This window comes from Mastigoproctus giganteus, chromosome 1 (genome assembly GCF_048544385.1).
Source record: "Mastigoproctus giganteus isolate SK-2022 chromosome 1, ASM4854438v1, whole genome shotgun sequence".
Lineage (NCBI taxonomy): Eukaryota > Metazoa > Arthropoda > Arachnida > Uropygi > Thelyphonidae > Mastigoproctus > Mastigoproctus giganteus.
Genome location: NC_143575.1, coordinates 210,857,491 through 210,878,601, shown reverse-complemented (window position 1 = coordinate 210,878,601; position 21,111 = coordinate 210,857,491). Strand labels below are relative to the sequence as shown.

The following is a 21,111-nucleotide window of genomic DNA, read 5'->3' as shown; positions in this document are numbered from 1 at the left end:
ATGATACGGCCCTGGTGATGTTGCTGTTTTTGCTACTGAGACAGTATTCCATTTTGCACCTCAGTTTGTGTATAATTTTCAGGTTGGGAAAATCTTTGCTGAATAAATTCGGCATTTCATCCCATTCCTCTTCATCCTCCCATTGTTTAGGGGGGGGGGGGAGTGAACCAGATGCGTCTGGTCTTTTGAGAACCTTTTTCTTGAGGGTAGGAAAGTCTCTTCGTGGATGCTGCGGGATCACAATCGCTGTTCACCCCATTACAATCAGCATCGTCGCCGCCGGGAGAGTTGTCCGCGGCAGGTATGCCGTGTTCATTTGCCGCGGAAGCCTGTTGTTTCGCGGTCCGAATTTTGTTTTTAGTCATTGCGATCAAGGAGGGAACCCCCTCCGAGTTTTCTTCCCCCAAGGACTGGTGCGGTTGCCTGCAGGAACGCAGTGAAGCTCTATGATGTGCATTTACTTTTCCAGCCATTATGCAGAGCTATAAGCAGCAGATGACAAATCAAGCATTAATAGGGGAAGGGTAGTCAGTTTACTGTTCTGCAGTAGAGTTGTAGGAAAAACAATAACGTTTGTCTATTGGGTTAACTACAGGCGGTCGCGGGCGGGCAACTACTGCCGAAGGCAATATAGCGACCAAAAAGCTACCTTCACACAAGTGACCTTCAGCCGGTCAAGACAATGGCAGTAGTTTGCTTCGGCTTTAACAAAATTGTTCAAACACAATTTAAAATTAAAAGTTACTTATCTGCTATAAGTCCAGTGCCTCCATGACCCATATGATTGGAAAGCATTTGGCATCCACTATAAGATGATATCTATCATACTGGGTAATAATCTAGATTTTTTACTAAATTTAAGTTACTTTAGAGAGTACAATTTACCATCAACTTGTACTACCGGCCACCCCTGCTATTTGCGGTCGATGATTTAATATAAAATGAAACCTAAAAAAATGTGAATTTTAATGCGCCGTGAACATTTTCTGCCAATAAAAAAAAAAAAACATGGGCGTGGCTAAAATTATCATTCCCGGTCAAAACAGCGCTCAGTGAGTGGGGGGAGAGGGGTGAAAAAATCGCGAGAGTGGATGTTTCTCACTAATCCTTGTTCAGTATGTGTTATGCGCTTGCATGGAAGGTTTCGTCGTTTGCTGCTTTTAATTTAAATGCTTATAAATTGAATAAATTTATCAATTTATAAAGTGATATGCTTACAAAAGTGATAAATCTACCGTTTTGCAGTGTAAAACAGACTTATTCGAGTGTGTTAACGGAAGAAAGTGACTTTATTGTGGACAAGTTCTTTCTAACCCGTACAAAAATATGGCTACGAATAACAATCGAAATGTGAAAAGATCAAAGAAGGTGACGAGATCAGCGAATAAAATTGAGTTATTAGACAATATTTCTAATAGTGAAAGTGTCTCCTCAGTGGCAAAACATTATAAAATGAATGAGTCAACGGTACGATCAATCAAAAAATCGGAAGAAAAAATCTGCCGTAGTGTCCGTGAAAACGCGCTAATTGTTTCAAAAATTTGCTCTGTAACTCGTGATGTTAAATTAGAAAAAATGGAAAAAGCTTTATATCTGTGGATAGAAGACCGAACTTAAAATAAAATTTCGTTAAGTTCACTCATCATTCGTGAAAAGGAAAACTCCTTTATTAACACTTTAGCAAAACTGGTGATAACACTGGCGGGATAAATTTTAGCTAGCAAAGGTGTGGTTTGAAAGATTTCTTTGAAATTTCTAATAAATATTACATTTAATATTAAATTGTTTCTTATTTTCATTTCGATGCCATATGCTTGCATTTCATGACTATGTACTGTCCATGTACATAGTCATATTATGAAGATACATACAATACATACCTAGATAAAATTTTAGACTAGTTTTTCTTCTATATTTCATACTTTGGAACGGAACCCCTTTATTACTATGGGAGCCATAACTCAGTATTCGCGGCATTTCTCAGGAACGTAACTCCCGCGAATAGCGGGGGTTTACTGTATAAGGCTTAAATTGGAAGTTTAAATAGACAGCTTTTACTGAGGACAGCAAATCTGAGGCACAGTTAGTTAAAATGATGGATCTAGTTGGGATGAGATTTCCATCTTTTTTAGCCATTAGGCTTTTCTTTTTTTTTTTTTATGAAAATACGAGAGTTACTAGAACCTATAGTACTTAGTACTGTGCTTGAGTTGGAGGTCGAGAAGACAAAAGAAGATATTTTTTGACATTAGACTTGAACTTCTGTAGACTGTCATTTTTCAGGAAATACATATGAAGGAAGGTTGTCCCAGAAAACAGTAGTTGAATGAATAAACAAGAAAGATGAAAAGTCGGTCCTGTGAGTTTGAAGTTTGACAGTAAATAGTTGTTGGCTGATGGCAGCACGTGTTTGGACTGTTTTGAAAGAGAGAGCTGGAAATATATAAGCCAATTCAGAAGAACAGTGCCCATGGAAGTATCTATAGAAAAGGCATGCAGCAGAAAGAGTACATCTATGAGACAGAGAGTGGAGAGAGACTGTTAGAGAGGAGTCATTAATTAATATCACTGCCCTCCTCTGAATGGAATCAAGCCTTAGAGATGTTTTGGGGGCACCACCCGAGATATGGGAACAGTATTCAATGGCAGGGCAGATTTGCGATTTGTAAAGAGCGAACAGCTGTTTGAAAGAAAAGTAACGCCGAGAGCGAAAGAGAAAACCAAGTTTTTTGGATGCAGAGGAAGCACTATTTGTAATGTGCTTGTGCCAAGAGAGATCCCCAAAAGAGATATATCATTTTGCTTAGAAATCGGAGTGTCACCAAAGATAAGCATAGGAGCACAAGAATTATTTTTGCGAGATATAAGACAAGATTGAGTTTTCGAAAGATTGAAATCAACTAAGTTGACTTTGCCCCACTGGAGAATTACCTGAAGATCAGCATTTAAGGAATTAGAAGTGGATAAACGAGAAGTTGAAGCTGATTGAGCAGGGCAAGGTTTCTCAAATGGAAAGTGGAATAAAATGTGCTATCATCGACAAAACTATGGATAGGATTTGTATTCAATGTAAGAAGGTCACTAATATACAAGACGAAAATAGTGGGGGAAAGAGCTGAACCTTGGGGGGACACCGGCATTAGTGGAGAAGTTAGAAGACAGAGAGCCATCTACCATCACCCTCAGTGAGCGATCAGAGAGAAAACTGGATAACCAATTACTAAAAACAGTTGGCAAACCATAAGATGGAAGCTTGTTTAGAAGACCTTTATGCCAAACACAATCAAAAGCCTTTGAGATGTCAAGAGCAACTACTTGTGTTTCACCGAACCTTTCCATTGAATTAGTCCATAAATGGGTAACATAAGCCAGAATATCTCCAGTGGATCGACACTGACGGAATCCATGCTGGTGATCGTTGATCAGACGGAAGGTTTCTAGGTAGTTTAAGAGTTGGCGGTTAATTGATTTCTCCATTACTTTAGAAAGAGTAGAAGTAATTACAATGGGATGATAATTGGATGGGAGGGATTTGTCACCCTTTTCAGGAACTGGCTGGATATGAGCAAATTTCCAAGCAGAAGGAAAAACACCTTTGGAATAAGAAAGTAAAAAAAGGCGGCAAAGAATAGGAGTAAGTTCAGGAGCACATGTTTTGAGAACAAGTGGAGAAATACCATCAGGACCTGGAGCTTTCTTAGCATCAAGATTCATCAAAATCCTTCTGATATCCTTTTGACGGAAGACCACAGGAGGCACTGAATGGAGCATGTTGGGAATGGTGGGAGGTGTTTTACCAAGGTCATTAATACATGAGCTGGAAGAAAAATGGGATGCTAGCAGGTCAGCTTTATCCCTGGCTGAAGTGACAACAGAACCATCTGGTTTGGACAGAGGTGGGAGCAGAGATGGGCAAAAGTTGCGGCCAATAGCTTTGGCAAGAGACCAGAATTAGGGCAAGAAGCAAGTTTTCTACTCTTAGCCTGTTCAAACTCTAGTTTGGACTGGTTAATAACTGCTTTGCAACTGTTGCGAGCTTTGGTGTAAGCAGAAAATGAAACTGAAGAATTAGAAACAAGCCAATTACGATATGCAACATTCTTCTCTTGGACAGCCTTAACACATTTATTGGAAAAGATTTTTAGGAACTCAGTAAATAGTAAGCAATGGGGAAGGAATGATTCCTTTGGTGGAACCCACATTTTCACTTATATCACAATGGAACACTACCTTCCGACTTTTGAGCATATGTTGGCTCACTGCTATTTACTGGAGAGGACAACACTGCTGTTGTTCTCCTATCCAGCTGAATTGAGAAATGCAAACTCTCCACTGCAGCAGAGTAAACCAAGACCACTTTGTTAAAGGGGAAACTTAACGTCAAGCATCTCCCCAGCATTACGATTGGTGGTACCACCATCCACTCGGTCACCGAGTTAAATTATCTTCGAATTATAACTGACAGCACCTCCAATATCTTGGAACAAAGATTAGAAAGTATACTGCCTTAGTACAATCATGTGCAAGGACTGGGGCCTCCATGCACGTCCCCTCAACCTGCATTACAAAGCAGTTTTCCTGCCAATTATTTATGAGGCTGGTGACTGCTCAGGATAACGCTTGACAGGAATTCAAAGAAGTTATAATCAATACAACATACCATGCCCCTCACCATCTCCATAGCATACTGCATTGTTAGTACTCCCACCCACAAGGTCTTGGTGGGTTTCCCTCCCCTTGATTTGGATGTCATCAGAAGCAGGATATGCTATTGCCTTAAGAAAAAAGGAACATCTCAAATCAGCTTTATCAGATCTAGCCAATAAAGTTGGGACTCCACTCCTGAGGGTCTTGTGAAAAAGAAATCCATTCCCCAAATAACCTTCGCCAGCCCTATCTCCCCCCCCCCCCAATTTCTCCTGACCTCTTTAACTTCATTCTCACTGGCCGTGGCTTCCTAAACGCCAAACTTGAACTTGGCAACACCGAAAATCCTCACTGATCTGCTCCTGTGAGCTCCCAGAAAGCTGTTCACATATCTTGTACCACTGTCCAAACTATGAAGACTTCAGAGTGCATCTTATTACATCCACGAGATGGCTTCCATCTGGACAACACCATTTTTTTTCTTGTTTTCCAGGCCAGTTACATTTCGCTCTAACAGTGTGCAAAGGAAGTGTTCACTAAACGCAGGAACCTGAGAATCCAGGCCAATTCCATTCTAGTCTGAAGACAAAATACCGAAACCCGACAATCTACATGGACTTGATTATATAATCTTCCACCCGCCCAGGGTACAATTCCACCTTATGGTACAGGTGGAGCCATTACCTTCAGATGACCCATGCCATTATGGTGGTCATGTTTGTGCATACCCTAGCCATGCAATCCTAACCTAGAGCCTCAATCCTAACTTTTTACCCCTTCCTACCTCACTCATCTGGAAGATGCCTTCTCTCTTAATCCTCCATTCAACATACCTACCTTTACCCCCAGTTTCAAACTATTTCTCGCATTACCACTTTACTTTTCTCTCTTTTTTTTATTTTTATGTAAAAATATCTTCGGCAGCACCTACTAAATTTTTTGGACCGAAGTAAAACCGACTGGTAACAAAAATGCAAAGCGAAAATTGCGCAAATGACATCGCTTCCTAGATGACGCTAACTCAGTCACTAATGTCGATTCGGTAGAGTAAGTAGCAGGCGTGAGCATAAAAGTCACATCATTCATAACCAGCTGTTTAATTTTAAACATTTAAATGGTTTTGATTTTCTTTCATTGTCTACTATCGAATTGTGAAAAGCATTGAAAATACAACCTCAAGTGTACATTTCCTAAGGATGTTTTCTCATAAACTGGAATTTGTGGGTTGGTCACTCACACACTAGCAAGGCTTTTGCGGATTTATTGGATGATTGTTTTCTACACCAGCATGTTCGGGAGGCAACTAGAGGAAGTAATATTCTTGATCGGATTATCAGTAGTGATTCTTCATGCATTAGGAATCTGCAGATAAAGGAACCACTAGGTGGCAGTGATCACAGTGTGCTGAAGTGGGATTTACTCAAGGAGCTAACTACCATCAGAGGTAAAGGGAAGGGTTTTTGCTTTCGTAAAGGCGACTATGATGGTATGAGACAGTATTTAAATTCTATACAGTGGGACCAACTGATGATGTTACCAACAGCAAATTCAAAATGGGAAGCATTCAAGGAACTAATCTTGGAAGCTACCAGGCTTTACATACCAACCAAGAAATACAAAGGGTACTAGGAAAGTTTTGCAATACAGCTTTGTTTATTTAATTTATTCAAAGTAATTTCCTCTACATTCAATACACCTCTCCATCCTCCGAAACCAATCTTTAAACCAGTTCTGCCAAGTTTCACTAGGGAGTAAAGCACACTCGTTGTCCCAAGCCCGTAGAAGGTCCTCATCACTGGAAAACCGCCTCCCTTTTAGCTTCATTTTCACATGCGGGAACAGTGCAAAGTCGCAGGGAGCAAGGTCTGAACTGTAGGGAGGGTGCTCGAGAAGTTTCAGTCCTGTCGTGGTCAAATATTCGGTGCAGGCTTTGGCGCGGTGAGCTGCAGCATTTTTGTGATGGAGGTACCAGGTGTCCATTCTTGACTTTGGCCGCAGGTTCTTTATAGATCCAATGACTTTAGGCAGGCATTGTTCAGTATACCACTTAGCTGTGACTGTCTTCTGCGTGTCCAAAACGACACGTTCCACAATTCCACTCGATTTGAAAAATACAGCTATCATTTTCTTCTTTACAGATCGGGATTTTCTGACAATTACGGGTGTGTCGTCATCATCAAAGACCCAAACTTTGTTTTGAGCCTTGGTCGGCAGATCGTAATAGTACAGCCAAGTCTCGTCACCTGTCACGATGTTGTTCACATACCGAGATTGTCCCTTATCAAACTTTTTTAACATCTCCCGGCACCAAGTCACACGTCGTGTCATCTGCTCTTCAGTCAGTTGATGCGGCACCCAGAGAGAACAAAGTTTCTTCACGTGCAAATGATCTTGCAGAATCGAACGAATTGCTGGTGCATTTAGGCCCAAAGTATCCTCTATCTGTTGGTAGGTCACTCGCCTGTTTTCGTCAAGCATTTTCCTCACAGCAGTAACATTTTCCTCCGTAACTGACGTTCGTGGCCTTCCCGGCCTCTCAGAATCCTCCAGAGTGAAATTTCCCCTTTAGAATTCTCTATACCACCTGAATATCGTTGTACGATGTGGACAATCATCATCTAGTGCAAGAGTCATTTCTTCTAAGCACTGGCCTATGGTTAAACCACGCACGAAATTATACCGCAAAACTGTCCTTATCTCATTTCGTGACCACGATGCCATCGCAAGCACTTTACACTCTCACTACTAATGAATAACTGAGCCCATCAACTTGGCGCGGCGGCTACTATGCACGTATGAACATGTCTCAACATGCAGCAACAAGCAGCTTCCTGTGATTCATTGTTGCGTCATATTGCAAAACTTTCCTAGTACCCTTTGTATTGTTCAAGGTTCAGGCCTAAATGGTTGTCAGATGAACTAATGAGACATATGGCAGAGAAGAAAAATGCATGGGATACATACAAATTAATGGGTGACATGGAAGCCTATGATAGATATAAGTTGGTCTGTAACCAAGTCACAAAGGAGATTAGGCAGGCAAAGGCAGATTATGAGAAATCCTTGGAAAGGACGCAAAGAAAAACAGAAAAGAGTTCTTTACCTATTTAAACTCAAGAAGGAAACGGATGAATCAGATTGGTCCACTGGATGTTGATGGTTAACAGTTGAGGATCCAGCTCAGGTGGCTAACAATCTAAACGAGTATTTTGCATCTACATTCACACATGAGGAGTTATTCAGGAAGGGGAATGTCCTAGGTGAAGTAAACATTGGCAGTGAGCTAGATTATTTTCTAATAACTGAGAGGAAAGTGGAGGAGAAATTGTTGAGGATAAACATAAAAAAGGCACCCGGGGTGGATGGGATCTATCCAGTTCTATTAAAGGAGGCAGCAAAGGAAGTAAGCAAACCCCTAGCCATAATTATGAGAGCTTCTTTGGACTCAGGGGAGGTACCCATGGACTGGAGATGTGCAAATGTAACCCCAATTCACAAAGGAAGATCAAAGGCTGACACAAGTAATTATAGACCTGTTAGTTTAACTTCGGTACCAGGAAAATTAATGGAGGCACTGGTTAAAGAAGCACTGCAGGATCATCTGGACAAGAATTCAGTTATAGCTCAGACACAGCATGGTTTTGTTAAGGGCAGGTCTTGTCTGACCAATTTGATTGGATACTATGATGTAGTCACAAAAGAACTGGATGCAGGGAATAACTTTGATATTATATATTTGGATCTTAGAAAGGCTTTTGATACTGTTGCGCATGGAAGACTGCTGCACAAATTGGAGAAGCGTGGCATTGGAGGCAAATTGCTGCTATGGATAAAGGGATGGTTGAGTGGCAGAAGACAGAGAGTGGTAATCAATGGACACTGCTCAACGTGGACTAATGTTATTAGTGGAGTTCCTCAGGGTTCAGTGTTGGGTCCATTGTTGTTTTCTGTATTTATAAATGATATTGATGATGGTGTATCAGGTTTAATGTCCAAGTTTGCAGACGATACCAAGGTTGGCAGGGTTGTTAAGGACACTACTGATACTATGCTGCTGCAACAGGATCTGGAAAGGTTGAGCAGATGGGCTGAGAGGTGGCAAATGAAGTTTAACATTGAGAAATGTAAAGTACTACATATGGGAATCAGTAACCCCAGATCAACGTATCAACTCTGTGGTACTACGCTGACAGTGGTAGAGAATGAAAAGGACCTGGGGGTAATTGTGCAGGCAGATATGAAGTTCTCTGAGCAGTGCAGACGAGCTGCAAGAGTAGCTCATGGTGTCTTGTCAATGATATACAGGAATTTTTCTAGCAGGGACAGGGATGTGATTATTCCCTTGTATAAGGCATTGGTCAGGCCACACCTTGAGTACTGTATACAGGTCTGGAGGCCTCATTTCAAGAAGGATGTAGAGCTGCAGGGATGAGTACAGAGAAGGGCAACAAGATTAGTGAATGGAACAAAGGGTTGCTCTTACGAAGAAAGGCTTAAGTTTTGCAAATTACAGAGCCTGGAGACTAGGCATCGGCGAGGTGATCTGATAGAGGTGTATAAGGCTTTGAATGGCTTGAGCATGCTCAATGCCGATGGGATTCTTCCTCTTGCTCAGAATAATCACCTGAGAGGGCATAAATTCAAATTGAGGAAGGACGGATGTCGGATAGATGTGCGGAAATTTGCCTTTAGCCAGCGGGCAGTTGGTTTGTGGAATAGACTCCCATCGCTTGTTGTTGAAGTTGATAGCCTAAACAAATTTAAGGCTCAGCTGGACAGGTATTTCGAACGAACGGAGGGGTGAAATGGGAGTAGTGGTTGTTTTTTTTTTTTGGCTGATGCTGAATAAGCTTGCTTTCTTGCATCATATGCCTCTACTAATGCTAATGGTAATCTTTCATGCATATAGGGTACACACACTTTTCTCCCCCCTGGGCACCCTTAGAAATCTCAGGTGACTCTGGGGGCTGCCTAGCCAGAGTTCTTTCCCCTCTACTGCAGTGCCTGGCCTACCTCCTCGGGGTTAGTTGCAAACAACGTGGGATCCCACCAGGGGGCTCATGTTGCCTGCACTACACTTTATATACATATTCTGGCCTTTACAGAGAACTGTATGGATCACAGAGTTATTACGCAGAGTTGAGGAAGACCCCCGATGCCACCAAATAATAAACTCTATGTTGAGTTCCTGATATCTGTGTTCTGAGTTCCAGTGATCTGTGCCGATAATACTATCCAGCATAAATGAATGTTCACATGTAAATAGTGATGTAAAAATTTATTTCCCTCATCAGTTGTCCATTTAGGGTGATCAGTTGTGTTATCAAAGCAATCCTGTTTTTTTCTCAAAAATTATGCAAAAATTCTTTTTATGAATTGTCATATTAATTCACTGAAAATTAAGTTAAACATTAAAAACACAAAAACTGGATATTAACAATAAGTTATATATCTGCAGCACTATTTCGTTATGAATTATTGCCAGTAGCAAAACTACAAATTTTGTACCTCCAATCACAAATGAACCTCCTGTGCTCTTTAACAACCAATCAAAACCAACTATCTGGCTCCTTCCTGACTGATCTTTCCCCATGGTAGAAAACTGGTTGGTATGGTAGTCTTACTACTGCATATTTCTTATAAATAAAATGTGCTTTCAGAAAATCCCTAAACAAATATCTTTACTTTTTAATGCATATTTTGTCATTTTATTTATTTATTTTTAATTTTAAAGATGATAGGAATGAAAGCAGAAATTACTACTCGTATACTGGAATCAAGCTGCAGAATTTATCTGAATGCATAATGATTTTCTGAAATATTAAAATGAAATTTCATTCTAATAGCCATTTTAATAAGGATTGTACTCTATAAATAAGTAGCGATATGCAACTTGTATCCCTCTTATTAATTAACCAATACAAATTATTTCTAGCTTAATAATTAACAAGTATTATTAACTTGTACATTATTAAATTAATGTACAGGTTTACACATTATTAATTTATAAAGTCAGAAATTTACCTGTAAATGGAGTGTAATATTTTCCAAATGCCTGATCCTTTCCAATTTCAGGATACAAAAAATGTAAGTTTTTCAAGTCACTTATTCTATCTGCAAGACTTCTGATGCCAAAATCCCTACCAGTAAAAGGCTGAAGCATGAATACTTCTTGAGCATCTAATCAAAAAAGAATATGAAGCACAAAGGGAAATAAGAAATTGATAAATGCTTATGATTTGTGCTCAGAAATCAAAGATTACTCAAATAGCCTATGTGTACATCAAGTATAATCAAACCAATAGTTTGTTTGTTATTTGGTTTTTAGGAGCATTAGCAACTAAGGCCATATTGCTCTGGGATATGCGGTGGTCATTCCCTGACCTTTCCGCATCCTCCGTATTTGGTGGTGACGGGCTCGAACCCCGGTCTAATCAAGAAGCGCGTGCTACACACTACTGCTCCTTCCCACCTGGCTACGGAGGCGCCCATGAAACCAATATGGAAGGTTATACTGGACATTGTGTTTTCAGAAGTCACACTAAAAATTTTTAAAAATTAAAATTTACCGTTTACAGTGGCTATGTGAAATAAAGAGATATATATATATATATATATAATTTACAAATATTTACTGGAATTTTACAAATATGGTGTATCCAAGGTCAACAATAAACATTAAAAGGAAATATGCCACCCAAGGCCAGTTCTTTAATAGGCATAATGATATGCAAAGAAAGTCATGGCAATCCTGAATACAGTTGCTCAATAAATTATTTTCAATTCTTATGTTAAACAGAACTAGGCTTGGAGCTTTCTGTAGTTATGCCTTACACTCCATCAGATTCCCTAGTTTACAAATTTTGTAACCAAACTTTCAAAATGGATGACCAATTTTGCAATGCACGATGGAATTGTAAGGGAACTTGATTAAAACCACAAAACCAGCAGAACATAAGGATCGCCTGTTTAAAAAAATAAATGTAAAATACAACATGCATACTTCTATTCCTCAAAAATTTAAACAAAGCTGCATGCTGCATATAAATAATAAATACAAGTGGTCTATAAATTAAGTCAGAGGACACTTGTTATACACATCATATATATATATCGGTGTAAATACACCACAGTTAACCCATAAACCTAAACTACGTATGTAGCGTAGAAGGCATCCTTCTATGCTACATACTTATATTTTTATAAGTATATATGATTTTCATCAGATATTTGCTTTTGCTTATATCAAAAGCAAAGATCAACCCATGTCTCACACCACTGTACATGATGCTGATAAAGTTCTGCCTCTAGACACAATGAAACTTAAACTATCAAGTCAGTTTGCCTTCCGATGAACTTCCAGTGCTAAACTTCTATGCATCTTTAGTGATTTTTAAGCATTTTTTATTAATATATATCATCTCTGTTGAAATGACCGATAAAAAGAAAGATCAGTGTCCATGGATGGTTTTAATGACAATATTCTTGAGCAAAAATCCTTTTTATCTTTTCTTTTTATGAAAGATTGACTACTACATAACAGTGAGGAGAGAGAGAAAAGTGATAACACTTAACTATTAGCCTATTGCTATCATACATGGAGGCAACTTTTTCAGGTAAATATAACAACTTGCTGGCTAAAAAAAAACTTCCTAATACAGTCTATACTTTCCCTTCCCCCATAATTTGAACTTATGGAATCATTTATAACCACAAGAATTTCACTTTCATTCATTTTACTATCCCCTTTCTGGGCTTATAGACCACAATCAGAGCCCCTCCAAGATACCTACTTACCAGGTTGTATAGCCCATGTACCTGAAGTCTTCCCACATATGGCTATCCTTTTGCCAATCTTGCCAGGTACATTGCCTGTCTCTAGATCTTTTAAAGAAACCCAAAGTCTTGTCTCTCTCTCTCTCTCTCTCTCTCTCTCTCTCTCTCTCTCTCTCTCTCTCTCTCTCTCGAGCTCAGTCTCCATACAGAAACAATATTCTAAGTGTAGTCCCATAATCACCTTAAACAGTGAGATTATGACCTCCCTATCTCTACAAGCAAATGTTTCATAAATCACTGAAAGTTCACTATGGACCTTCAATTGCTTCTGTCTATGCAGCACGAACTTCATATCTGCTATACTGCAACCACCATTTGCAAAAAACCCGAAGAGTTTCTGATATTGACTCCAGCATAAAATGAATATGTTATTAATTTGGATATACAACTGTAAATATGAGTTTTTCTTTTTAATGCTATCTTCCTTTTTTGTTATATGTATTCATCTATGTGTTTTTTTTTTTTTTTCATACAATAAATAACAAAATGCAACCACCACATCCCTTTCTTCTCATATTGTAATGTAATCCCCAAATCCCTTTCTTCTTATATCATAATCCCAAATTCCTTTTTGAATTGATTTTTTTTTTTTTTTTTTTTTTTTTTTTAATTCAGTCAGTCCCACCAGCAAGACTTTGCACTTTTCTGCATTAAAGCAGCTGCCACTTTTCTGATTCTCCTTGAAGCCTACTCAAATCCACCCAAAATTGGTATTTCCAAATTTTAACATTAATTCTAACACTAACTTTAGTCAACCCAAAGAGTAACCATTAATGATCTCCTCTAGCTGTTGTATTGCAGTCACTCTGTGATCCATCCAAGCATCTTGCTTGTTATATACCAACATGTTCCAGTTTATACAGTAACCCAGTGGTTTTCAACAGGGGTGCCACAACAACATTCCAGGGGTGCCACATAATTTGGGTTTAAGTTACTTAAAATTATTATTATTATTTTTTTAATTTATATGTTTATTTCATTATAAAAAGGTGTACAGTATCTTTTTAATTTTGTGGTGATCTATAATTGATGTTTACTTAGTAACTCTATATAAAAAATAAGATTATTATTACTGTATATATATAATTTGTATTATGAAATGGAATTTTTATAATTACATTATTGTAATAACTATCATATAACATATTTTTTTATTTTATATATATATATATATATATATATATAGAGGAATCTGATCTAACAAGCAGAAAATTGAGTAGGGGTGCCGCAAAATAAAATAAATGACTTAGGGGTGCGGTTATTAAAAAAAGGTTGAAAAACACTGCAGTAACCTTTCATGCAAGACTGAGTAAAATGCTTTGCTAAAATCCAAATACACAATGTCAAAATTATTTCCTACATCCTGCTCATAACAACTGTCAAAATAGCTAACCAAGTTATTTAAATAATTTTCCCTTTGCGAAAACATACTGTATTTCTATTTATGTGCATCTGTGTTGCATTCTTGATCATTGCCTCTATGATTTTTCCAACCGTGAAGTTCAAACTGACCAATCTAGTAGTAGTAGTAGTGGCACATGATGCAAGAAAGCAAGTGTAGGAGCTTATGCATCATCAGCCAAAAAAAAAAAAAAAAAAAATCACACCATTCCCTCCAAATGCCTGTCCAGTTCCTCCTTAAATTTATTTAACCTATCAACTTCTACAACGACAGATGGAAGTTTGTTCCAGCAATTAACCACCCGCTGGCTAAAGGCAAATTTCCGCACATCTATTCTACATCTGTCCTTTCTTAATTTGAACTTATGTCCCCGTAGGTTGGTAATCTGAACAAGTGGAAGGATCCCATCAGAATTCAGCGTGCTCAACCCATTCAAGGCCTTATAGACCTCAATCAGATCACCGTGCAGGTGCCTAGTCTCCAGCCACTGCAATTTGCAGAACTTAAGCCTCTCTTGGTAAGAGAATCCCTTCATTCCCCTCACCAATCGTGTTGCTCTTCTCTGTACACGCTCAAGCAAATCTACATCCTTCCTAAAATGAGGCCTCTAGACCTGTACGCAGTACTCAAGGCGTGGCCTGACCATTGCCTTATACAGAGGGACAATCACCTCCTTTTTCCTGCTAGCAAAATTCCTATATATCATTGACAAAACCCCATGACCCGCCCTAGCAGCCTGTCTGCACTGCTCAGAAAACTTCATATCTGACTGCACAATTACTCCCAGGTCTTTTTCATTTTCTACCACCTTAAGTGTAGTACCACACAGTTGGTACGTTTCTCTGGAGTTACTTCTACCCATATGCAGTACTTTGCATTTGTCAAGGTTGAACTTCAGTTGCCACTTCTTAGCCCATCTGCCCAAATTATCTAGATCCTGTTGCAGTAGCACACTGCCATTACTGTCATTAACAACCCTGCCAACCTTTGTGTCATCTGCAAACTTCGACATTAAGCCTGATATACCTTCATCAATATCATTGATAAATACAAAAAACAACAGTGGACCTAACACTGAACCCTGTGGGACTCCACTAATAACATTAGTCCACGAAGAGCAGCACCCATTGATAACCACCCTCTGTCTTCTCCCACTTAACCATCCTTTTATCCATTGTAGCAACTTACCATTAATACCATTCTGCTCCAATTTGTACAGTAGTCTTCCATGAGCAACAGTGTCAAAAGCTTTCCTGAAATCCAAGTATATGATATCAAAATTATTTTTTGCATCCAGTTCCTTTGTGACCACATCATAATAACCAATCAAATTTGTCAGACAAGACTTTCCCTTAACAAACCCATGCTGTGTTTGAATTATTGCTGCAGTCTTGTCTAGATGATCCTGCAATGCATCTTTAACCAGCGACTCCATTATTTTACCCGGAACAGAAGTTAAACTAACTGGTCTGTAATTACTCGTGTCACCCTTCGATCCATCTTTGTGAATTGGGGACACATTTGCACATCTCCAGTCCGTGGGAACCTCCCCTGAGTCTAAGGATGCTCTCATAATTATGGCTAAGGGTTTGCTTAGTTGCTTTGCCGCCTCCTTTAAAATAACTGGATAGATCCCATCCACCCCAGGTGCCTTTCTTATGTTTAACTTCAACAATTTCTCCTCCACTTTGCTCTCAGTTATTACAAAATCATTAAGCACACTGCTACAATTTGATAACCTTCTTCCATTTTCAAATTGTAATAATTCCTCACGTGTGAATGTTGATGCAAAATACTCATTCAGTTTGTTTGCTATCTGAGCAGGATCATCAACAGTCGAACCATCGATGTGAAGTGGACCAATCATATTCATCCCCTTCCTTTTAGAGTTTATATAAGTAAAGAAATCCTTGCTGTTTTTCTTAGCATCTTTTGTCAAAGATTTCTCGTAATCCGCCTTCGCCTGCCGAACCTCCTTTGTGACCTGATTACAGACTAGCTTATATCTGCCACAGGCTTCTGCATCACCTGATAATTTATATGCATCCCATGCATTTTTCTTCTCTGTCACGAGTCTCATTAGTTCATTTGATAACCATTTAGGCCTAAACCTTGAACGATATTTCTTAATCGGTATATAAAGTCTAGTAGCTTCCACGATTAATTCTTTGAATGCTTCCCACTTAGAATTTACTGTTTGTAACATCGTCAGTTGATCCCACTGTACAGAATTTAAAAACTCTCTGAGACCACTGTACTCCCCTTTACGGAAGCAAAAACCCTTTCCTTTACCCCTGACGGTAGTTACCTCTTTGAGTAAATCCCACTTCAGAACACTGTGATCACTGCCACCTAGTGGTTCCTTTATCTGCAAATTCTTAATACACGAATGATCACTGCTGATAACCAGATCAAGAGTGTTACTTTCTCTGGTTGCCTCTCAAACATGCTGCTGCAGAAAACAATCATCCAATAAATCCACAAAAGTCTGACTAGTGTGTGAGTGACCAACCCACAAGTTCCAGTCAATATCTGGGAAGTTAAAATCCCCCATTATAAGACATTCTGATTTACTGGCCCACTCTATTTCTCTGTACAATTGTTCATTGTACTCATTCATGTCATTAGGCCTATAACACACTCCTACTCTTATTTTTCCTTTCGCAGTGCTTATCTCACACCAAACTGACTCAACAGAGCACTGTTCATCTATATTAACTGGGTGCACTTCCTTTGATTTTATGTTTTTCTTAATTAACAGCATAACACCCCCTCCCTTTCTGTCCTGTCTATCCTTTCTGTACACATTGTACTCCCCAAATTCCAGTTCTGCATTCCTTATATCTTTGTGACACTACGTCTCTGCTATCCCAACAATATCCGCCTTTGATGTCTTGACCAACACTTCATCTCTAGTTACCTTCTTTTCTCTTATAACCACCTATAAGTATCGGTGGTTCTAAGAGTTTGAGAGCATCCTTGGACTCAGAGAAGGTCCCCACAGACTGGAGATGTGCAAATGTATCCCAAATTCAGAAGGGGGGGGGGAACACAGGGTGACACGAGTAATTACAGACCAGTTAGTTTAACTTCTGTTCTGGGTAAAATAATGGAGTCACTGGTTAAAGATGCATTGCAGGATCATCTAGACAAGACTGCAGCAATAATTCAGACACAGTATGGGTTTGTTATGGGAAAGTCTTGTCTGACAAATTTGATAGGATATTATAATGTGGTTACAAAGGAAATGGATGCAAAAAATAATTTTGATATCATATACTTGGATTTCAGCAAAGCTTTTGACACTGTTGTGCAAGGAAGACTACTGTACAAATTGGAGCAGAATGGTATTAAGGGTAAGTTGCTACGATGGATAAAAGGATGGTTAAGTGGGGGAAGACAGAGGGTGGTAATCAATGGCTGCTGCTCTTCTTGGAGTAATGTTATTAGTGGAGTCCCACAGGGTTTGGTGCTGGGTCCACTGTTGTTTTGTATATTTATCAATAATACTGATGAAGCTATATCAGGCTTAGTGTCAAAGTGTGCAGATGATACAAAGGTTGGCAGGACTGTTAATGACAGTAATGGCAGTGTGCTACTGCAACAGGATCTAGAAAATTTGGCAGATGGGCTGAGAAGTGGCAACTGAAGTTCAACCTTGACAAATGCAAAGTACTGCATATGGGTAGAAGTAACCCCAGAGAAATGTACCAACTGTGTGGTATTACACTTAAGGTGGTAGAAAACGAAAAGACCTGGGAGTAATTGTGCAGTCAGATATGAAGTTTTCTGAGCAATGCAGACAGACTGCTAGGGCAGGTCATGGGGTTTTATCAATGATATATAGGAATTTTGCTAGCAGGGAAAAGGAGGTGATTGTCCCTCTGTATAAGGCAATGGTCAGGCCACGCCCTGAGTACTGCGTACAGGTCTGGAGGCCTCATTTTAGGAAGGATGTAGATTTGCTTGAGCAGAGAAGGGCAACAAGATTGGTGAGGGGAATGAAGGGATCCTCTTACCAAGAGAGGCTTAAGTTCTGCAAATTGCAGTGGATGGGGACTAGGCACCTGCGCGGTGATCTGAATGAGGTGTATAAGGCCTTGAATGGGTTGAGCACGCTGAATTCTGATGGGATTCTTCCACTTGTTCAGATTACAAACCTGGGGGGGGGGGGATAAATTCGAATTAAGGAAAAACAGATGTAGAATAGATGTGCAGAAATTTGCCTTTAGCCAGCGGGTAGTTAATTGCTGGAACAAACTTCTATCTGTCATTGTGGGAGTTCACAGGTTAAAGAAATTTAAGGAGGAACTGAACAAACATTTAGAGGGAATGGTTGTGTGGAATTTTTTTTTTTTTTTTTGGCTGATGCTGCATCAGCTCATACACTTGCTTTCTTGCATCACATGCCACTACTACTAGTACATTCTCAGTACATTGACACTTCTGAAATCCAAAGGAATATCACCAACCCCAATATGAGGAGAATGCCCTCATAATTATTCTTAATGGACCCCTCTCCTTCAAAATTACAGGGTATGTGGCATCAGATGCTAGAGCCTTACTTGCCTTTATACTTTAAAGTTTTTCTAATAAGCAATCTTCTGTACCTGCATTATTGATAACTTCCTAGCTTCCGGTGAGCTGAAATGGCTCCAGGCTCGAGAGAATAGAGCATGTGCAGTGCTGTTTAGATGGTAAGGTGCATGGACTGATCTATAGTTAAACTGCCCACACCACACTGGCTTATGGTACACCGAGGTTTCCAGGCGTGGACCCCACTCGCTTCACTAGAACATCCTGGAATGGAAGGGATCCATTCACTTCTAACTTCAAAGTGAACTGGATGAACAGTGATAAGGAGTTGAGGTACTCTAACAGTGTTGACTCTGAACCACGTGGGATGATGGTGAAGATATCATCAAAATATCTGCACCACATTGTAATTAGCACAGGCCGGCTCAGGAATATCCTTTCCTCCATAAGCAATGTTAGCAATGACGGAGCTGACAGGGACGCCCACAGCCATACCATGTATTTGTTTGTACAGAGAACTGCCAAAGGCGATGACATAGCCCAACAAGCATAGGTTGAGGGCAGTACAGATGTCCTCTCTAGATAGTGATGTTCTATTCGATAGGCTGTGGTCACTCTCTAGAAGTAGCCTGGCTCTTGTTTTCGGATTACAGTTGGTGCCTCATATTAGCAAGTTACTCTACATTATCAACTATGGCTCTCAGCAAAATGCATGGCAGAACCACAGTTTCAGTACCACCATGTTCTTATCATGTGACTGGCAACTGTTGCCTCATTTTGCATCATGTGATAAGTTGCTGTTGCCTCAAATGCATCTTCAACTCTGTTGCAGTAATCCTCAAATATGGCTAGGTACTGGGTGATTTGTTCTCAGTTAGCTACTCAATCTCATGTAGGAAACACAGTTGTTCTCTGTGAGAACAACTGTAAGATTCCTACTTTTTGCACAGTATTTGCGTTGTGTTAGATTACTATGCCCCGTAATTGTGTGAATAGTTTTACTCATTCATTCATTTTACTGATGCCTCTCAGAGCCTTAAACACCTCAATCAAATCTCCTCTAAGGTGTCTAGTTTCCAAACTCTGCAACCCACATATTCGAAGTCTTTCTTCATAAGGACACCATTTTGCTGATCTCACAAGGCAAGTTACCCGTCTTTGCACCCTTTCAAGAAGCTTGATGTCTTTCTTTAGGTGCGGTCTCCATACTTGAACACAGTATTCCAAGTGTGGTCTAACAAAAGCCTTATATAATGAGATTATCACGTCCCTATCTCTACTTGCAAAAGTTCGATAGATCATCGATAGGACACCAAGGGCCTTCCTTGCAATCTGTTTACAATGCTCAGAGAATTTCATGTATGACCGTATCGTAACACCCAAGTCCCTTTCCTCCAGTACTGGGTTTAGTTTAACTCCACCAAGTGAATAAGTTATTTTGGGATTACTGTTTCCCAGGTGTAATACCTTACACACTTTGTTGGATTAAAGCATAGCTGCCATTTTTCTGACCTTTCCTGAAGTCTATCTAGGTCTCTCTGAAGAAGCGGAGCCTGACGGTGATCATTAACTACTCTACCAATTTTAACATCATCTGCAAATTTAGATATCACGCCCTCTATCCCTTCATCGATGTCGTTTATGAAAATTAAAAACAACAGTGGTCCTAATACTGATCCTTGGGGAACCCCACTTCTTACATCAACCCAATATGAGGAATAGCCATTTATCACAACCCTCTGATTCCGGTCCCGAAGCCATCCTGCTATCCATCTAAGGATTTTCTCAGTGATTCCAACTTATAAAGCAACCGCTCATGTGGGACTGAGTCAAAAACTTTGCTGAAATCTAAATAAACAATGTTGAAATTATTCCCTAAATCCAGCTCGTGAGTGACCCTTTCAAAATAACGAACCAGATTTGTTAAACATGATTTTCCCTTTACAAAATCATGCTGAGTATCCTTGAGAATTTCAATTCGATCCAAATGATCCTGAATTCCACCCTTGATCATTGCCTCCGTGATTTTCCCTACCACTGAAGTCAGTCAGATTGACAGGTCGATAATTTTCCACTTCACTCTTAGAGCCACCCTTATGTATGGGAGATACATTGGCACTTTTCCAATCCAAGGGAATCTCCCCAGAGCCTAGTGATGCTCGCATAATTAGCCTCAATGGTTCAATGCACTCACTTGCCGCCTCCCTTAAGGTTATATTCCATCAACTCCAGGAGCCTTACTGGCCTGTAGGCTCGAAAGTTTTTTCATTAAATAATCTTGCTAAATTTCAATATCATTAATTACATATTTTTCAACTTTGCTCCCACAATTTCCCATTGCCACATAGATACAAAATAACTGTTGAGTTCATCTGCAACGGCAGCTGGTGTATTTAATATTATCCCCTTTCCCATATGTAAAGTAAATTCATCAAAACTCAATGTGTGGGTAAAACAAAAGGGATGTTTGTGCCCCCGATATAGAGAGAGCCAACAAATGATGCCCAGACTCTTACTTCTGTGGTGCCTCCTATTAGAAAAGGGATGACAATGAAGAAAAAGTGGACAGTGATGTATCTGCAATTCGTACCGTGCCTCACAGTAAAGTACTACTTATTCCTGAACCACCCGACTGTTTTTTGGTTGAAGATAAAGACACTGAGGAACATCAACTTGATATACACAAAGAA

The 21,111-nt window shown here is 39.6% G+C and overlaps 1 protein-coding gene across 1 annotated transcript in view; it reads right to left on the bottom strand.

Moving 5' to 3' along the window:
* The window catches only part of Stat92E (Signal transducer and transcription activator Stat92E), a 478,242-nt gene that overhangs the window by 80,104 nt on the left and 377,027 nt on the right, over positions 1 to 21,111 (bottom strand). Inside the window, exon 19 of the mRNA XM_090375942.1 lies at positions 10,672 to 10,827. Within this exon, the coding sequence (XP_090232068.1) occupies positions 10,672 to 10,827 (156 nt within the window). The remainder of the gene's footprint in view (positions 1 to 10,671; positions 10,828 to 21,111) is intronic.